The sequence below is a fragment of the Symphodus melops genome (genome assembly GCF_947650265.1).
Source record: "Symphodus melops genome assembly, chromosome: 2".
NCBI classification, from domain to species: Eukaryota; Metazoa; Chordata; class Actinopteri; order Labriformes; family Labridae; genus Symphodus; species Symphodus melops.
In genome coordinates this window covers 31,419,711-31,436,394 of record NC_136692.1, presented here as the reverse complement: position 1 = coordinate 31,436,394, position 16,684 = coordinate 31,419,711, and the positions used below count along the sequence as shown (strand labels likewise).

Below are 16,684 nucleotides of genomic sequence, written 5' to 3'. Positions count from 1 at the left end.
CTGCTAAATCTTGTTTGGGGGATTATTGTATACAGAGGGGAGGGGGACAGCAGGTGTGTATTGTAACTAATGTCTTGTGTCCTGCCTGTCTGTATACTGCTACTGGATGCCTTGAATTTCCCTCGGGATCAATAAAGTATCTATCTATCTATCTATCTATCTATCTATCTATCTATCTATCTATCTATCTATCTATCTATCTATCTATCTATCTATCCATCCATCCATCCATCCATCCATCCATCCATCCATCCATCCATCCATCCATCCATCCATCCATCCATCCATCCATCCATCCATCCATCCATCCATCCATCCATCCATCCATCCATCCATCCATCCATCCATCCATCTAACCTTAGCTGTGCTGTCCAGAAATAATATGCTTGACCGAATGCCGGCGAGTCAGCTTCTCTAAGTTCCCGGGTGCAGCCTCCGCCACCGGCATTGTGCTGCACGGAGCACGCCACCCCAACAAACAAATACAATCCTGGCAGTTTATTATCGAACACAGGTCAGACATTAGAACTCATGTTTGACTTCTTCAGGTTACTCATCACAAATCAGAGAGTACACCTGCTAATATAGAAATAACTGTTTCATCTGTGTCATTTAAAAGAGGATGTAACACTGGCCCCGCCCCCAGCCCGCCCCCACCCCGCCCCTCCAGACAAAGAAAGAACAGGATCATTGTATTTCACGTTTACTTGAACTTCAATAGCAATACAAGACAATCAGAACACTGGATCTGTACACGGGTCTCAGGGGGGCTGCAGAAAAGTTCTGAGGTTCTATATGATCTCTGGAGTTCAAGAGTTCTGTTCAAACCAGTTCCATCGCCAACAGGAAGTGGCGTGTGGTGGGACGGGGGAGGCGGAGTTTTTGGTCTTGATGTGAAAATGGGATTGGTCAAAAGTTCTAAACCAGTCTGTGTGTAAGAGACCCCGAAAAGATGCTGATCAGCTGTTTCACTGTGACACATTACATATACAAGAATGATGTATATACACACACACACTCACACACACACACACACACTCACACACACACACACACACTCACACACACACACTCACACACACACACACACTCACACACACACACTCACACATACACACTCACACACACACACACACTCACACACACTCACACACACACACACTCACACACACACACTCACACACACACACACTCACACACACACACACACTCACACTCACACACACACACACACACACTCACACACACACACACACACACACACTCACACACACACACACACACTCACACTCACACACACACACACACACACACACACTCACACACTCACACACACACTCACACTCACACACACACACACACACTCTCAGTATGTCGTCAGGGAAAGTTTGGATAAAATCATGCACATGTTCTCTGAACAGATTTTTTGGTGTTTCTTTGACACACTGTTCGCTTGCTACAGGGAGGGACGACACCCGGCCGATCAACCAATAGAAACGCAGGAAATGGGCGGAAAATAAAAGAAGAATCAATGATGTGGGAAGACACAGCAGGGTTTCAGGACAGAGGGAGGAAGAGGAGTCACTGATGGATCACTGTCATAGAAAAGTAACAAAACATGAACGGGGGAAGTCTCGTGGTGATCAGGAGGTAGACGCAGGGAGGAGCCATCATCATCATCATCGTGACCTTCATCATCATCATCATCGTGACCTTCATCATCATCATCATCGTGACCTTCATCATCATCATCATCATCATCATCATAACCTTCATCATCATTATCGTAACCTTCATCATCATCATCATCATCATCATCATCATCATCATAACCTTCATCATCATCATCATTATCGTAACCTTCATCATCATCATCATCATCGTAACCTTCATCATCATTATCGTAACCTTCATCATCATCATCATCATCATCATCATCATCATCATAACCTTCATCATCATCATCATCATCATAACCTTCATCATCATCATCATCATCATCATAACCTTCATCATCATCATCATCATCATCATCATCCTCATCATCATCATCATCATCATCATAACCTTCATCATCATCATCATCATCATAACCTTCATCATCATCATCATCATCATCATCATAACCTTCATCATCATCATCATCATCATCATCATCATAACCTTCATCATCATCATCATCATCCTCATCATCATCATCATCATCATCATCATCATCATCATCATCATCATCATCGTAACCTTCATCATCATCATCGTAACCTTCATCCTCATCCTGGTTCCAGCCGTCTGCTGGATCCTGCCTCCTCCTGCCTGCTCTCTATGCCCCGATCACCACCGCCCTAGTCACAGGCTGGTCACACGCTGCATCTGTCCGTCGTCTCCCTCCGAGGTGGGCTCTGAGGTGTATGCTGCCTCCCCATTGGTTGTCAGCGGTGGCGGCTGGTAGAAGGTCTGCAGGTGATTTGGCCGCGGACCAAGAGGGGGCCGTCCTAAGCTGTAGGGAAGTTCCAGGGCGGGTCTCTGCGGTTGACCGGTGGGGCTGACTTCCTCAGGACCTTCAGGGCTGCTGTCAGGGTACGAGAGAGTCGGCGGGGATGTGCGGGTGTAGAAGCGGGGAGGCGAGCTGCTGTACACCTGAGGGGAGTGGCGGGAGTACAGGTTGTTCGGAGGCGAGTTAGAGTCTCGAGGAGCGAAGATATTTGTGGGAGGAGAGCTTCGAGGGAAGATGCTGAGAGGTGGTGAGCGGCGGTCTCCAGGGTAGAGAGGGGAGGGGTTTGAATCCCGGGCATAAATAGGGGATGAGTCGGGGTCTAGGTCGAGGTCAGGGGTCAAAGGCAGAGTGAAGCCATCAGAATCTTCTCGCTCACCGTGGTAACGCAGAGAGCCTCTTTTCCTGGTGTCCACACCTCCATCTTTGCTCTCAAACAGGAAGGTTTCATCCCTGTCTACGTCCACCCCTCCCCGCCACACGTCCAGCGCTCCAACCTTCTGTTTCTCGCCCCCTCGCTCAAGCCCCGCCCTCCATCCATCTCTGTCATTTAAAAACAAGGACTCACCTTTCTCTCTCTCCATCCCTCCTCTCCATCCCTCCATACTGAAATCCTTCTTCTGAGTTATAAAAGTCTCCTCCTGCTCCGTCTCTCCCTGCCACACCTCCATCCTTCCAGTTCTTTTCTCTAACACATGAGACTCCTCCCTCCCTCTCTCCAGGCCTCCTCTCCATTCGTCCATCTCTCCGTCTCCACTCTGGGCGGTGAAAGACTCGTCCCTCGCTCTCTCGCTTCCCGCCCTCCAGTCTTCCATCATTCCGTCTCTTTTCAATAGAAATGTCTCCTGTTTGTCTCTGTCCGGTCCTCTCCACGCCTCCACACTGGCCTCCCTGTGCTTCATCAGCAGTGACTCCTCCAGAGCTTTGTACAGGGGCTCCGACTCCTGCGGGGGAGGAGGAGGAGGAGGTGGGAGGGGCCTGTCCCTGTAGCGCTCCCTTTCTCTCTCCCTGTCCACGCTCGACTCCACCGTGCTGCGGTTGCGGGACAGAGTTCCAGGGGTGCGGCTGAGGGTGGAGTAAGGCCGTGCCTGGACATCGGGGGGACACGCTTGCTGCCGGTCCTGCAGACCACGGCGCCCTAGAGTACCTTGCAGTTGCAGCCTGTCACTGTCCTTAAGCAGCTCTGAATCTCCCAAAACACGTGAGTGGGACCAGCCATCTTGTAGACGTGGCGTGGTGGCGAGATCTTGGACTCGTGCTGTGGAATGTGTCTCAGTATCTGGTGTGTGGTGCCTCGGCGGCGCCCAGCCCTCTTGTGCGTTGTGGCGAGTGTTTGGTTGCATGGTTGCAGCCCAGCCCTCCTGCAGTGGTGGCGGTGGCTGTGCATGGCGAGTTAATGTGGCGGTGTGACTGAGAGCTGTTCGGTCGTGGTGATGAGGCCTCGCCAGACTTCCATAGCGCTCTGGAGGGACTGGCATGGGGACCGAGGGCCGCAGGTTGCTCTGCACCAGCTCTGAGATGATCATCTTCTCCAGCGCAGCAGCATCCGACAGGTTCCGACGCATCCCTGCACCGCTGCCCAGATCGGAGGCGCCATGAGGGGTGAGGAGGGCGGGGGAGATGTCCTCCCCTCCCTCCCTCAAGAGGTCCGTACTGCCCACCACTCCAGCACGAGACCCGGGTGTGGTCCCCACACCATGCAGGCTGAAGGTGTTGGGTGTGTAACCGCCATTCAGACACACACTGTCCAACCCACAGGACTCCTGGCTCTGGGACACGGCGCCCTCTGCAGGCAGAAAGTGGAAGTGTGGATTAGTGACCACAGAGATTCAGAGAGGATCATACAGGTCATGAGTGAAGTGATGAATGAATGTGCAGAGTTCCGGGTGTCATGTTCATGTAGTGGGTTGAACACGGTCTATGATTTGAACCACAGGGCACAAGATGTGGCGCTCAATGATTCAGGTGAGTACAATAAAGGAGAGCTCGTACTCTTAGTTCTGAAGGTTCCTACGCATCCATGTGAAGACAGAGACAGAGAAGGAGAGCGTCAAAACATTCAGAGATTCAAAAGACATCAAACTGAACAAAGACAGAGAGGTTAAAGGTCACAGAGGGAATAATAGATGAGCAGTTAAAACATCACTAACGTCTGGACTTATCAACAAACAGTTTTACTATTTAACCTTTGACCTATGAGCAAGCTTTTTAAATAGTCATCCCTTCAACTACAAAAATGTTTTTATCCATTTATTATCAATGCAGCTTTGAATGATGCCTGGAGCTGATGGACAGTTCACCAGCCAATCACAGAGCTGGCATATAGAGACAGACAACCAGCCAATCACAGAGCTGACATATAGAGACAGACAACCAGCCAATCACAGAGCTGACATATAGAGACAGACAACCAGCCAATCACAGAGCTGACATATAGAGACAGACAACCAGCCAATCACAGAGCTGACATATAGAGACAGACAACCAGCCAATCACAGAGCTGACATACAGAGACAGACAACCAGCCAATCACAGAGCTGACATATAGAGACAGACAACCAGCCAATCACAGAGCTGACATATAGAGACAGACAACCAGCCAATCACAGAGCTGACATGTAGAGACAGACAACCAGCCAATCACAGAGCTGACATATAGAGACAGACAACCAGCCAATCACAGAGCTGGCATATAGAGACAGACAACCAGCCAATCACAGAGCTGACATGTAGAGACAGACAACCAGCCAATCACAGAGCTGACATATAGAGACAGACAACCAGCCAATCACAGAGCTGACATACAGAGACAGACAACCAGCCAATCACAGAGCTGACATATAGAGACAGACAACCAGCCAATCACAGAGCTGACATGTAGAGACAGACAACCAGCCAATCACAGAGCTGACATATAGAGACAGACAACCAGCCAATCACAGAGCTGACATACAGAGACAGACAACCAGCCAATCACAGAGCTGACATACAGAGACAGACAACCAGCCAATCACAGAGCTGACATACAGAGACAGACAACCAGCCAATCACAGAGCTGACATATAGAGACAGACAACCAGCCAATCACAGAGCTGACATGTAGAGACAGACAACCAGCCAATCACAGAGCTGACATATAGAGACAGACAACCAGCCAATCACAGAGCTGACATACAGAGACAGACAACCAGCCAATCACAGAGCTGACATACAGAGACAGACAACCAGCCAATCACAGAGCTGACATACAGAGACAGACAACCAGCCAATCACAGAGCTGACATATAGAGACAGACAACCAGCCAATCACAGAGCTGACATATAGAGACAGACAACCAGCCAATCACAGAACTTATCCGTGTCAGCAGGTAAGCAGTATGTGATTGGACTGTGGGAGGAGAGAACCCACGGCATGCACGGAGAGAACATGCAGACTCCACACAGAGAGGCTCCTGTCAGACGGGGATTCAAACCAGCAACCTCCTCACTGTGACAGAGATAACCACTGTAGCCTGATATTTAATATCAAATAATCACCTGTTAATGTGTACATATTTGTTTTGGATTCAAACAGCTTTACATGCTGTTTAATTATGATCCCAATAACAGAAAACACAGTAAATACAAGTATGGATTCAGTAAAAACATGTGAACCAATCAATTCATGTGGAAAGACTGATTTGCTCTTTTCTCGATCATAAAATGATACAAATATCTCTGACTGTAACTCGGCTGTGGAGTAATCTTCAGTACGAGGACAGACACGATGAAGGCGTACCAACACAAGGAACAAACTGACTGAGGCGGCAGAGTTACCTGTGGAGGTGAAGGGCTGACTGTACCCCTGAGCAAGCATGGTGTCATACGGAGACGCTCCAGCATGAGTCTGCAACACCGGATTAGTGAGGAAGTGGTTCCCTAAAGGAGCTGAGGAGAGAGAGAGAGAAGATGAATGAAACACTCTGAGATAACATTCAGGTTTAAAGACACACGCTCACATCTACCTCGGTTAAGAGTGGGCGTGTTGTTAACGTCTGCAGCGATGAAAGACGACTCAGTCTGCCGGCGGACCGTGTCGTTCCACATCCTCCTGATCCGACTCTGGAGCAGAAATCATCCATGCAGGGTCAAAGGTGAGTGAGACACACAGACAGAGCTGAAGAGTAGTAAAATGTACCTGTCTGTTAGCGGTCGCTCTCCGGCTCTGGCTGCTGGTGTAGCGGCTGTTAGAGCGCAGGGCCGCGCCCTTCACTGAGTCCGGCGAGCTTGACGAGGACGTGACGCAGCACTGCGACAGGCGCAGGCAGCGGCCATAATCCTTCTGACCCTGAAACAAAAACACAAAGCTGCTTAGATACAGACGATGAGTTTCCACATAGACTTGTCTTAGCACACAACGGGACAGACCTTCCTGGCGAGCGTGCAGTGCAGGATGCTGACGAGGAGAGCCTGGGCGGTGTTCAAGGACGAGAACAGGTACGCCAGGAGGAGGGACGGAGAGGACAGGAACATCAGACCTGAGGACCAGGTGACGCTCTGCAGGAAGAGCAGCGTCAGGGAGCCTACTGCCCACGCCCTACACACACACACACACACACACACACACACGTCATGTTAGTACGATATGACAAAGCATCATGATGAACAACAACATGAGCAACAGAGACATCTAGTGGTACAATCTGCAAACTACATCACCAGGTCACACGGTCCTCTGTGATTGGATGATGAAATGATCTGTGCTCCTCCATCTTTAAAGACGTACCACGTTATTATGGTCAACATCCACACTAAACCTCACAGCTTTATAACGCCATCACTATGACAACCGGCAAAACCCTCTACTCATCCTACAGAGACACGCCTCCTACAGACTGAAGCCTGCGCCCTCCTACAGAGACACGCCTCCTACAGACTGAAGCCTGCGCCCTCCTACAGAGACACGCCTCCTACAGACTGAAGCCTGCGCCCTCCTACAGAGACACGCCTCCTACAGACTGAAGCCTGCGCCCTCCTACAGAGACACGCCTCCTACAGACTGAAGCCTGCGCCCTCCTACAGAGACACGCCTCCTACAGACTGAAGCCTGCGCCCTCCTACAGAGACACGCCTCCTACAGACTGAAGCCTGCGCCCTCCTACAGAGACACGCCTCCTACAGACTGAAGCCTGCGCCCTCCTACAGAGACACGCCTCCTACAGACTTCAATCACCTGTGTGATGCGTCGTAGTGTTAGCATGCTAATGTTAGCGCTCTTTAGTTAGCTTCATGTAAACTGACACAGAATGATCCTAATAATCAGTGAGTATGTTCTTCTTCTTCTTCTTGACTCAAACAGCTTTTATACACAAGGGGAGGAGCCTGCCGTCCCGTCCATGTAAACACAGCTCTGACAACAACACAGCCAGCAGGACTCCAGCTTCTCCCTCACTGGAGACAGTCAGGACTCACACACACACTGCAGTTATGATTATTGATGAGGAACATGACGATCATTCTCCGAATAATATTTATATCTATTAAATCTTTGAATGACCTCTGACCCTCTCAGATTTCTCAGTTTGTTTTTGTAAAAGCATACTCACCTCAGGTTGTCATGGCGACTGGAGTCTGGCTTTAAAGCAGCCGTGCTGTGCATCTTATGTAAAGTCATCACCAAGACAACCAGGTTGAGCTGGGGACAGAAGCAAGAAACACACTTTCAGAATGACATAAAGTCAGGAAGCTTCACTAAGAACACAGCTGATCAGTGATGACATCATCGTGTTATCAATTAGACATCAAAGAAAGCTCACTGTTATGATGGCGGCAACTGGACCAAGAAAACTCCAGATGAAGTAGTTATCTGTGCGCAGCCAGCAACTACACACACACACACACACACACACAACAGTAATTTATTAACAGAAGTTTTAAAGTATTCAGATTTTGGATTTCTAACTTTCCACGCACGCACTCATGCGTTAGTTAACTCACGCTGTTGTGGAGCCATAGCCTCTATAGTCTATTGCTGCGGACACGGCCACCACCAGCCCGGGGACGGAGTAACCACACAAGTAGAAATACTTCTTCCTAGAGTTTCGACCCTCAAACACCTCCCTCTGCAGCAAGTAGAGCTCCACCGCCTCCAGACATAACCAACAGAACGCAGAGAGCAGAGAGAAGTGCAGCAGGCCGGCAATGATGGAGCACACGACCTGGATACAGGTGGGGAGAAGGAGGGGGCAGGAAGAGGAGAACGAGGAGTGGGAGGATGGAAATGAGGAGGAACGTCCATTTTAAATATATATAAATGATATTAAAATCATGATTAAGTGATCATCTTGTAAAAATAATGTTGCACAGATTGTAAGTGATCCCTTTAGATAATATTTGTTTTGGTGACATCGGGGGCTCTGGTGGAATGGTCACTTTATGTTAGCAAGAATAAATCTTTAAATGAGAGTACAGATGGTCAGCATGGCGTCCATCGTTTCAGTGGGTCTGGGTCTGATCTCAAAGCACTCACCATGTTCTGAGTCTTGTTGGCTCTGACTAAGAAAAGCAGCTCTGTTATCAGCAGGTTGGCCCAAAGGTTGCAGTGAATGGTGCTGTGGTCAGTTTGCCATGGCGCCCCCTGGCAGCACAGGGTGGTGAGGCAGGTGGCCAAACACACCAGCGCTACAGAGATCCCCACCCAGGACACGACATAGACGAGCAGCTTCTCCACCCCGGCCCCGAACTGTCAAGGAGGACAGACAGAAAATATTTAATAAAACAATATAACTGTATTTCATGTATGAAATACATTATAACATTAAAGTCAAAACATGGGCCGCTGATGATGATGATGATGATGATGATGATGATGATGATGATGAGATGACACTGTACAACCTGAGAGATGACACTGTACGACCTGAGAGATGACACTGTACGACCTGAGAGCTCACACTGTACGACCTGAGAGCTCACACTGTACGACCTGAGAGATGACACTGTATGACCTGAGAGATGACACTGTACGACCTGAGAGATGACACTGTACGACCTGAGAGATGACACTGTACGACCTGAGAGATGACACTGTACGACCTGAGAGATGACACTGTACAACCTGAGAGCTCACACTGTACGACCTGAGAGCTCACACTGTACGACCTGAGAGCTCACACTGTACGACCTGAGAGCTCACACTGTACAACCTGAGAGCTCACACTGTACGACCTGAGAGCTCACACTGTACGACCTGAGAGATGACACTGTACGACCTGAGAGCTCACACTGTACAACCTGAGAGCTCATACTGTACGACCTGAGAGCTCACACTGTACGACCTGAGAGCTCACACTGTACGACCTGAGAGATGACACTGTACGACCTGAGAGCTCACACTGTACGACCTGAGAGCTCACACTGTACGACCTGAGAGATGACACTGTACGACCTGAGAGCTCACACTGTACAACCTGAGAGCTCACACTGTACGACCTGAGAGCTCACACTGTACGACCTGAGAGCTCACACTGTACGACCTGAGAGATGACACTGTACGACCTGAGAGCTCACACTGTAAGACCTGAGAGCTCACACTGTACGACCTGAGAGCTCACACTGTAAGACCTGAGAGATGACACTGTACGACCTGAGAGCTCACACTGTAAGACCTGAGAGATGACACTGTACGACCTGAGAGATGACACTGTACGACCTGAGAGATGACACTGTACGACCTGAGAGATGACACTGTACGACCTGAGAGATGACACTGTACAACCTGAGAGCTCACACTGTACGACCTGAGAGATGACACTGTACGACCTGAGAGATGACACTGTACGACCTGAGAGATGACACTGTACGACCTGAGAGATGACACTGTACGACCTGAGAGATGACACTGTACGACCTGAGAGCTCACACTGTACGACCTGAGAGATGACACTGTACGACCTGAGAGATGACACTGTACAACCTGAGAGCTCACACTGTACGATCTGAGAGCTGACACTGTACGACCTGAGAGATGACACTGTACGATCTGAGAGCTGACACTGTACGACCTGAGAGATGACACTGTACGACCTGAGAGATGACACTGTACGACCTGAGAGATGACACTGTACGATCTGAGAGCTCACACTGTACGATCTGAGAGCTCACACTGTACGACCTGAGAGCTCACACTGTACGACCTGAGAGATGACACTGTACGACCTGAGAGATGACACTGTACGATCTGAGAGCTGACACTGTACGACCTGAGAGATGACACTGTATGACCTGAGAGATGACACTGTACGACCTGAGAGATGACACTGTACGACCTGAGAGATGACACTGTACGACCTGAGAGCTCACACTGTACGACCTGAGAGATGACACTGTACGACCTGAGAGATGACACTGTACGACCTGAGAGATGACACTGTATGACCTGAGAGATGACACTGTACGACCTGAGAGATGACACTGTATGACCTGAGAGATGACACTGTACGACCTGAGAGATGACACTGTACGACCTGAGAGATGACACTGTATGACCTGAGAGATGACACTGTACGACCTGAGAGCTCACACTGTACGATCTGAGAGATGACACTGTAAGACCTGAGAGATGACACTGTACGACCTGAGAGATGACACTGTATGACCTGAGAGATGACACTGTATGACCTGAGAGATGACACTGTACGACCTGAGAGATGACACTGTAAGACCTGAGAGATGACACTGTACGACCTGAGAGCTCACACTGTACGATCTGAGAGATGACACTGTACGATCTGAGAGATGACACTGTACGACCTGAGAGCTCACACTGTACGACCTGAGAGATGACACTGTAAGACCTGAGAGATGACACTGTACGACCTGAGAGATGACACTGTATGACCTGAGAGATGACACTGTATGACCTGAGAGATGACACTGTACGACCTGAGAGCTCACACTGTACGATCTGAGAGATGACACTGTACGATCTGAGAGATGACACTGTACGACCTGAGAGCGGTGTCGGTTGTGTGACTGGTGTCGTGTGTGTGTGTGTGTGTGGGTGCTCCTTACTGCTGGTTGCTGATACGTCATGAGGACAGCATAACTGGACAGGTGGTTACAGGCGCAGGTGGTGTGCGTGTTGTTGGTGTGTAATAGACGACAGCCCTGTGTAGACCACCTGCCACTACCAGAAACCCCTGATCCATTCCAGAAAGAGCAGTTAGGGCCGAAGTGGTCTTCAAGCTGTGGAGACAAACCCATGTCAGTGGTAGTTCAGGGAACTGGTGTATCTTAGATGATCTGATGCTTCAAACAGACCTGCAGGTGCCTCAGGGTGAAGATCACCGGCTCAGAGAGGTATACTCTGTTGGAGCCTCGGTGCACAGACGCAGAGATTACATGGGAGTTAACCACCAGGCTCCTGCGCCTCAACTCTGAGCCTGGGCTGAGTCCCAGCCCAAGCCGCAGGGTGGAGTTCTGGGTGGTCAGGAAGGAGCCAAGGTTCTTATAGAGAGTGAGGACGAGCTTCACCTGGCCTGAGGAGGGAGAGGGTTAGGATTCAGTAACTAACCCCTAACCCTATCAGACCTGCTGGTACCTACAGTCTCTAAATGTCCTACAGGAGGTAGAGTCTGCAGTTATCAGACCTGCTGGTACCTACAGTCTCTAAATGTCCTACAGGAGGTAGAGTCTGCAGTTATCAGACCTGCTGGTACCTACAGTCTCTAAATGTCCTACAGGAGGTAGAGTCTGCAGTTATCAGACCTGCTGGTACCTACAGTCTCTAAACTACAGGAGGTAGAGTCTGCAGTTATCAGACCTGCTGGTACCTACAGTCTCTAAACTACAGGAGGTAGAGTCTGCAGTTATCAGACCTGCTGGTACCTACAGTCTCTAAACTACAGGAGGTAGAGTCTGCAGTTATCAGACCTGCTGGTACCTACAGTCTCTAAATGTCCTACGGTGGACCTTACAGTCGGGGTCCAGAAGGCAAACACACTGTTCTTTTAACAACAGACTTAAACATTTTCTTTACAAACGATCTTGATCAGTTGTGTTGTGTTCACTGACCACTGAGCTACATGTTGATTAGTTGTGTTGTGTTTACTGACCGTTATTGCTGTACTGCTGCAGAGCCAGCACTGATATCTGCAGGATGCTGTCGCTGTCGTAGGAGTGTGGAAATGTCAGGTCCTGTATGTCAGCCTCTGTGTTCAGCACATACACTTCCACGTCTGCACACAGACACACCAAAGTTCAATTGTAAGGTAATTTCCACACAGTGCAGAACAGAATTTTTTTTCTCAAGAATATTTTCATTGAGTGTTCACATAGTATCACAATGAGAGTACATATATTCAGAGGTAAACAGCAGATATGTCCATACTGTGTAGATCTGCAGTATATACAGAGGTACATGTTTGGATGTTTGTATTAGCATATACAGTAAAAATGAAGTTCCACATAGTTCACAGTGCAGTCACAGTACCCAGTTTATAGAAAGATACCCAAAATCTGGGACAATTAAGTTTGCTGATGATTCCTAAAGTATTACAGAAAAGGCCCGAACAGAAACTTTAAGTAAGAAAGATAGCACATACCAACATTTGGCGTCCTGTCACTGAAGCGGCCGTCGTAGAGATTGTTAGCCAATAGAAACGCTCCTTTTTCAACTGCGTCTAACAGCAGAGACGCAGAGCGTGACTGATCAACGCTGCTCATGTTCGCCCACGAAACCAGAGCCTCCGGACTCAACAGGTTATCAACGGTCTGAACCACCGCCTGATGGAGAAAATGCCACAAATTTATTGTCTGTCTGTCTGTCTGTCTGCCAGCCAGCCTGTCTGTCTGTCTGTCTGTCTGTCTGTCTGTCTGTCTGTCTGTCTGTCTGTCTGTCTGTCTGTCTGTCTGTCTGTCTGTCTGTCTGTCTGTCTGTCTGTCTGTCTGTCTGTCTGCCAGCCAGCCAGCCTGTCTGTCTGTCTGCCTGCCTGTCTGTCTCCCTGTCTGTCTTACCTGGACATAGGCTCTGCAGGTGCTTTCACTCTTCTGCATCTGTAAAGGAGAGAAACGTTCCCATTAAGGTTGATCAACATTTTTCTTCTATTTTTGCCAATGGGTCGGTTTAAAGATTGGGTTAAAGATCCAGTTAAAGGTCAGTTTAAAGGTTGGATTAAAAGTCGGGTTACAGATTGGGATAAAGGTTGGATTAAGGGTAGGGTAAAAGGTCAGGTTAAAGATTGGGTTAGATATTGGGTTAAAGATGGGGTTAAAAGTCGGGTTTAATATTGGGTTAAAGATGGGGTTAAAAGTCGGGTTTAATATTGGGTTAAAGATTGGGTTAAAAGTCGGGTTAAAGATTGGGTTAAAGATGGCGTTAAAGATCGGGTTAAAAGTCGGGTTAAAGATTGGGTTAAAGATGGGGTTAAAGATGGGGTTAAAGATGGGGTTAAAAGTCGGGTTTAATATTGGGTTAAAGATTGGGTTAAAAGTCGGGTTAAAGATTGGGTTAAAGATGGCGTTAAAGATCGGGTTAAAGGTCGGATTAAAGATTGGGTTAAAAGACGGGTTAAAGATCGGGTTAAAGCTCGGGTTAAAGATCGGGTTAAAGATTGGGTTAAAGGTCGGGTTAAAATTCAGGTTAATAATCGGGTTAAAGGTTGGATTAAAAGTCAGGTTACAGATCGGGATAAAGGTTGGATTAAAGGTAGGGTAAAAGGTCAGGTTAAAGATCAGGTTAGAAGTCGGGTTAAAGATGGGGTTAAAGATGGGGTTAAAAGTCGGGTTAAATATCGGGTTAAAGATCGGGTTAGAAGTCGAGTTAAAGATCGGGTTAAAGCTCGGGTTAAAGATTGGGTTAAATATCGGGTTAAAGATTGGGTTAAAGATGGGGTTAAAAGTCGGGTTTAATATTGGGTTAAAGCTCGGGTTAAAGATCGGGTTAAAGATTGGGTTAAAGGTCGGGTTAAAATTCAGGTTAATAATCGGGTTAAAGATCAGGTTAGAAGTTGGGTTGAAGATTGGGTTAAAGGTCCGGTTAAAGATCGGGTTAAAGGTCACGTTAAAAGGTTGGACTAACGGTTGGGTTAAAGGTCGTGTTAAAGGTGGGGTTAAAGGTCGAGTTAAAGGTCGGATTAAATGTCGGTTTAAAGGTCGGGTTGAAGATCGGGTTAAAAGTCGGGTTAAAGGTCGGATTAAATGTCGGTTTAAAGGTGGGGTTAAAGATCGGGTTAAAAGTCGAGTTAAAGGTCGGATTAAATGTCGGTTTAAAGATCGGGTTAAAGATCGGGTTAAAATTCGGGTTAAAGGTGGGGTTAAAGGTCGAGTTAAAGGTGGGGTTAAAGGTCGAGTTAAAGGTCGGATTAAATGTCGGTTTAAAGGTCGGGTTGAAGATCAGGTTAAAGATTGGGTCAAAGGTCACGTTAAAGGTTGGACAAACGGTCGGGTTGAAGATCAGGTTAAAGGTCGGGTTACCAAGTCCTACCTTGTTGTAATTGCGAGCAGCTGACTCTTTATTGGCTGGTCTCAAGGCTTGGAGCTGGGAGTCCAGGATGTCCAATAGCTGCTCGATCAGCCTGACTGACATGCTGACATCACCAGCGTAGATCCGCCCCCGGGTCAGGTTGACCAGCTCCCCGGCGATGTTAGCGGCATTCTCCCCACTCTTTATCTGCAGTGAGTAGGGATAATGGAGGGATATAATGTCAAATATTGTGACTTTTAAACAACATGTGTGTTTATGTATGTGTGCGTGTGTGTGTGTTTGCTTATGTACACACCTTCTGTGCGATCTGGCTGACCCAGGGGGAGGTGCAGTTGGAAAGGTCGGGCCCTCTGGAGCTCCAACCCACAGGAGTCTGCGTACAATGATAGGAAGCAATACCTGGACAGACAGACAGACAGACAGACAGAGAGCCAGAGAGCCAGAGAGCCAGAGAGTCAGAGAGACAGACAGTAATGACTGTACTCACACCTCTGGCACTACCTCAAACACCTCTGTACATGCACATGGAAATAGTTTCTAGAAGGTCAGCACTTTGTTTCTAAGGCTCTTTAACTGTTTACAGGTCTCTTTTAACCAGCACATGTTTTTCTCTCCTCACAGGTTATGTACATTATGCTATATAAGTTTAAGTCTAATGCTAATGCTAACTGCACAGGTTTAACCTGTAATTATGTTTACTCTTAGTCACATAGGGGCTGCTAAATCTTGATTGGGGGATTATTGTATACAGAGGGGGAGGGGGGACAGCAGGTGTGTATTGTAACTAATGTCTTGTGTCCTGCCTGTCTGTATACTGCTACTGGATGCCTTGAATTTCCCTCGGGATCAATAAAGTATCTATCTATCTATCTATCTATCTATCTATCTATCTATCTATCTATCTATCTATCTATCTATCTATCTATCTATCTATCTATCTATCTATCTATCTATCTATCTATCTATCTATCTATCTATCTATCTATCTATCTATCTATCTATCTATCTATCTATCTATCCATCTATCAGACAGACAGACATGAGATTATTCCCTGATCATCACCTTACTGCTTACACCACATCCACACCATCCAACATGATTAGGACGAGGCTCAACGCACCACAGGCTCATCTGCATAATCTGCATAACAACTTCATCTGGGAGCAACGAGTGTGCCAGAGCTGAGGTGGGACAGCTGCACAGCGTGACCACGAGCTGATCAACACGCTGGAACCGTTTTTTACTTCTACATCTGAAAGCAGGTTCATAGAGCGGACACCTGACCACGTTCCAAATGGAAACAAAATACACACACAAACACACACACACACACACACACACACACACAAGCAAACACACACATACACAAACACACAAGCACACACACACACACACACACACATGACAGACCTACCTAGTGACCCTTTAGGACAGGGTCTCTCCACTGTCTCTCCCTTCAGAGTTGGCGGCCACTGAACCCCTCGTGCAACCCTGCCTTCACATCCGCCCACCTGACCGGGACCCCCAGGAGCCAAGGGAACACGCAGAGGTGGACGAGGGGTTAGAGGGACCATGACTGTGATGGGCCGCTGGTCGAAGGGTCCCCTGTTAATGACCCCAATTGGGTGAGAGGCAGATGGGCGCACTGGTGTCAGGGCGACGGTGGCGGTATAGGAGCGGACAGTGGTCATTAGGGAGGCGAGAGGACCTGATGGCAAGAAAACGCTGT

At 48.2% G+C, this 16,684-nt stretch overlaps 1 protein-coding gene across 1 annotated transcript; it reads right to left on the bottom strand.

Moving 5' to 3' along the window:
* Positions 1-687: 687 nt before the first annotated feature.
* On the bottom strand, positions 688-16,684 carry LOC306820587 (adhesion G protein-coupled receptor L1-like). Its single transcript, XM_079338465.1, has 17 exons — positions 16,370-16,684; positions 15,250-15,353; positions 14,955-15,140; positions 13,487-13,525; positions 13,075-13,255; positions 12,586-12,708; positions 11,792-12,009; positions 11,543-11,716; positions 9,000-9,212; positions 8,468-8,688; positions 8,287-8,353; positions 8,077-8,165; positions 6,899-7,067; positions 6,669-6,818; positions 6,496-6,592; positions 6,308-6,418; positions 688-4,277 (listed from the first exon to the last, which is right to left on the bottom strand). The coding sequence occupies exons 1-17, from the start codon at positions 16,644-16,646 to the stop codon at positions 2,347-2,349; spliced, it is 4,350 nt and encodes a 1,449-aa protein (XP_079194591.1). The 5' UTR covers positions 16,647-16,684; the 3' UTR covers positions 688-2,346.

Excerpts from the sequence above, each read along its gene's own strand:
- LOC306820587 (XM_079338465.1), bottom strand. The coding sequence starts at position 16,646 with ATGACCACTGTCCGCTCCTATACCGCCACCGTCGCCCTGACACCAGTG. Across the intron at positions 6,819-6,898 it reads ACTGCACGCTCGCCAGGAAG|GGTCAGAAGGATTATGGCCG; the intron begins GTCTGTCCCGTT and ends TTTTTGTTTCAG. Across the intron at positions 6,593-6,668 it reads GAGCGACCGCTAACAGACAG|AGTCGGATCAGGAGGATGTG; the intron begins GTACATTTTACT and ends TTTCTGCTCCAG.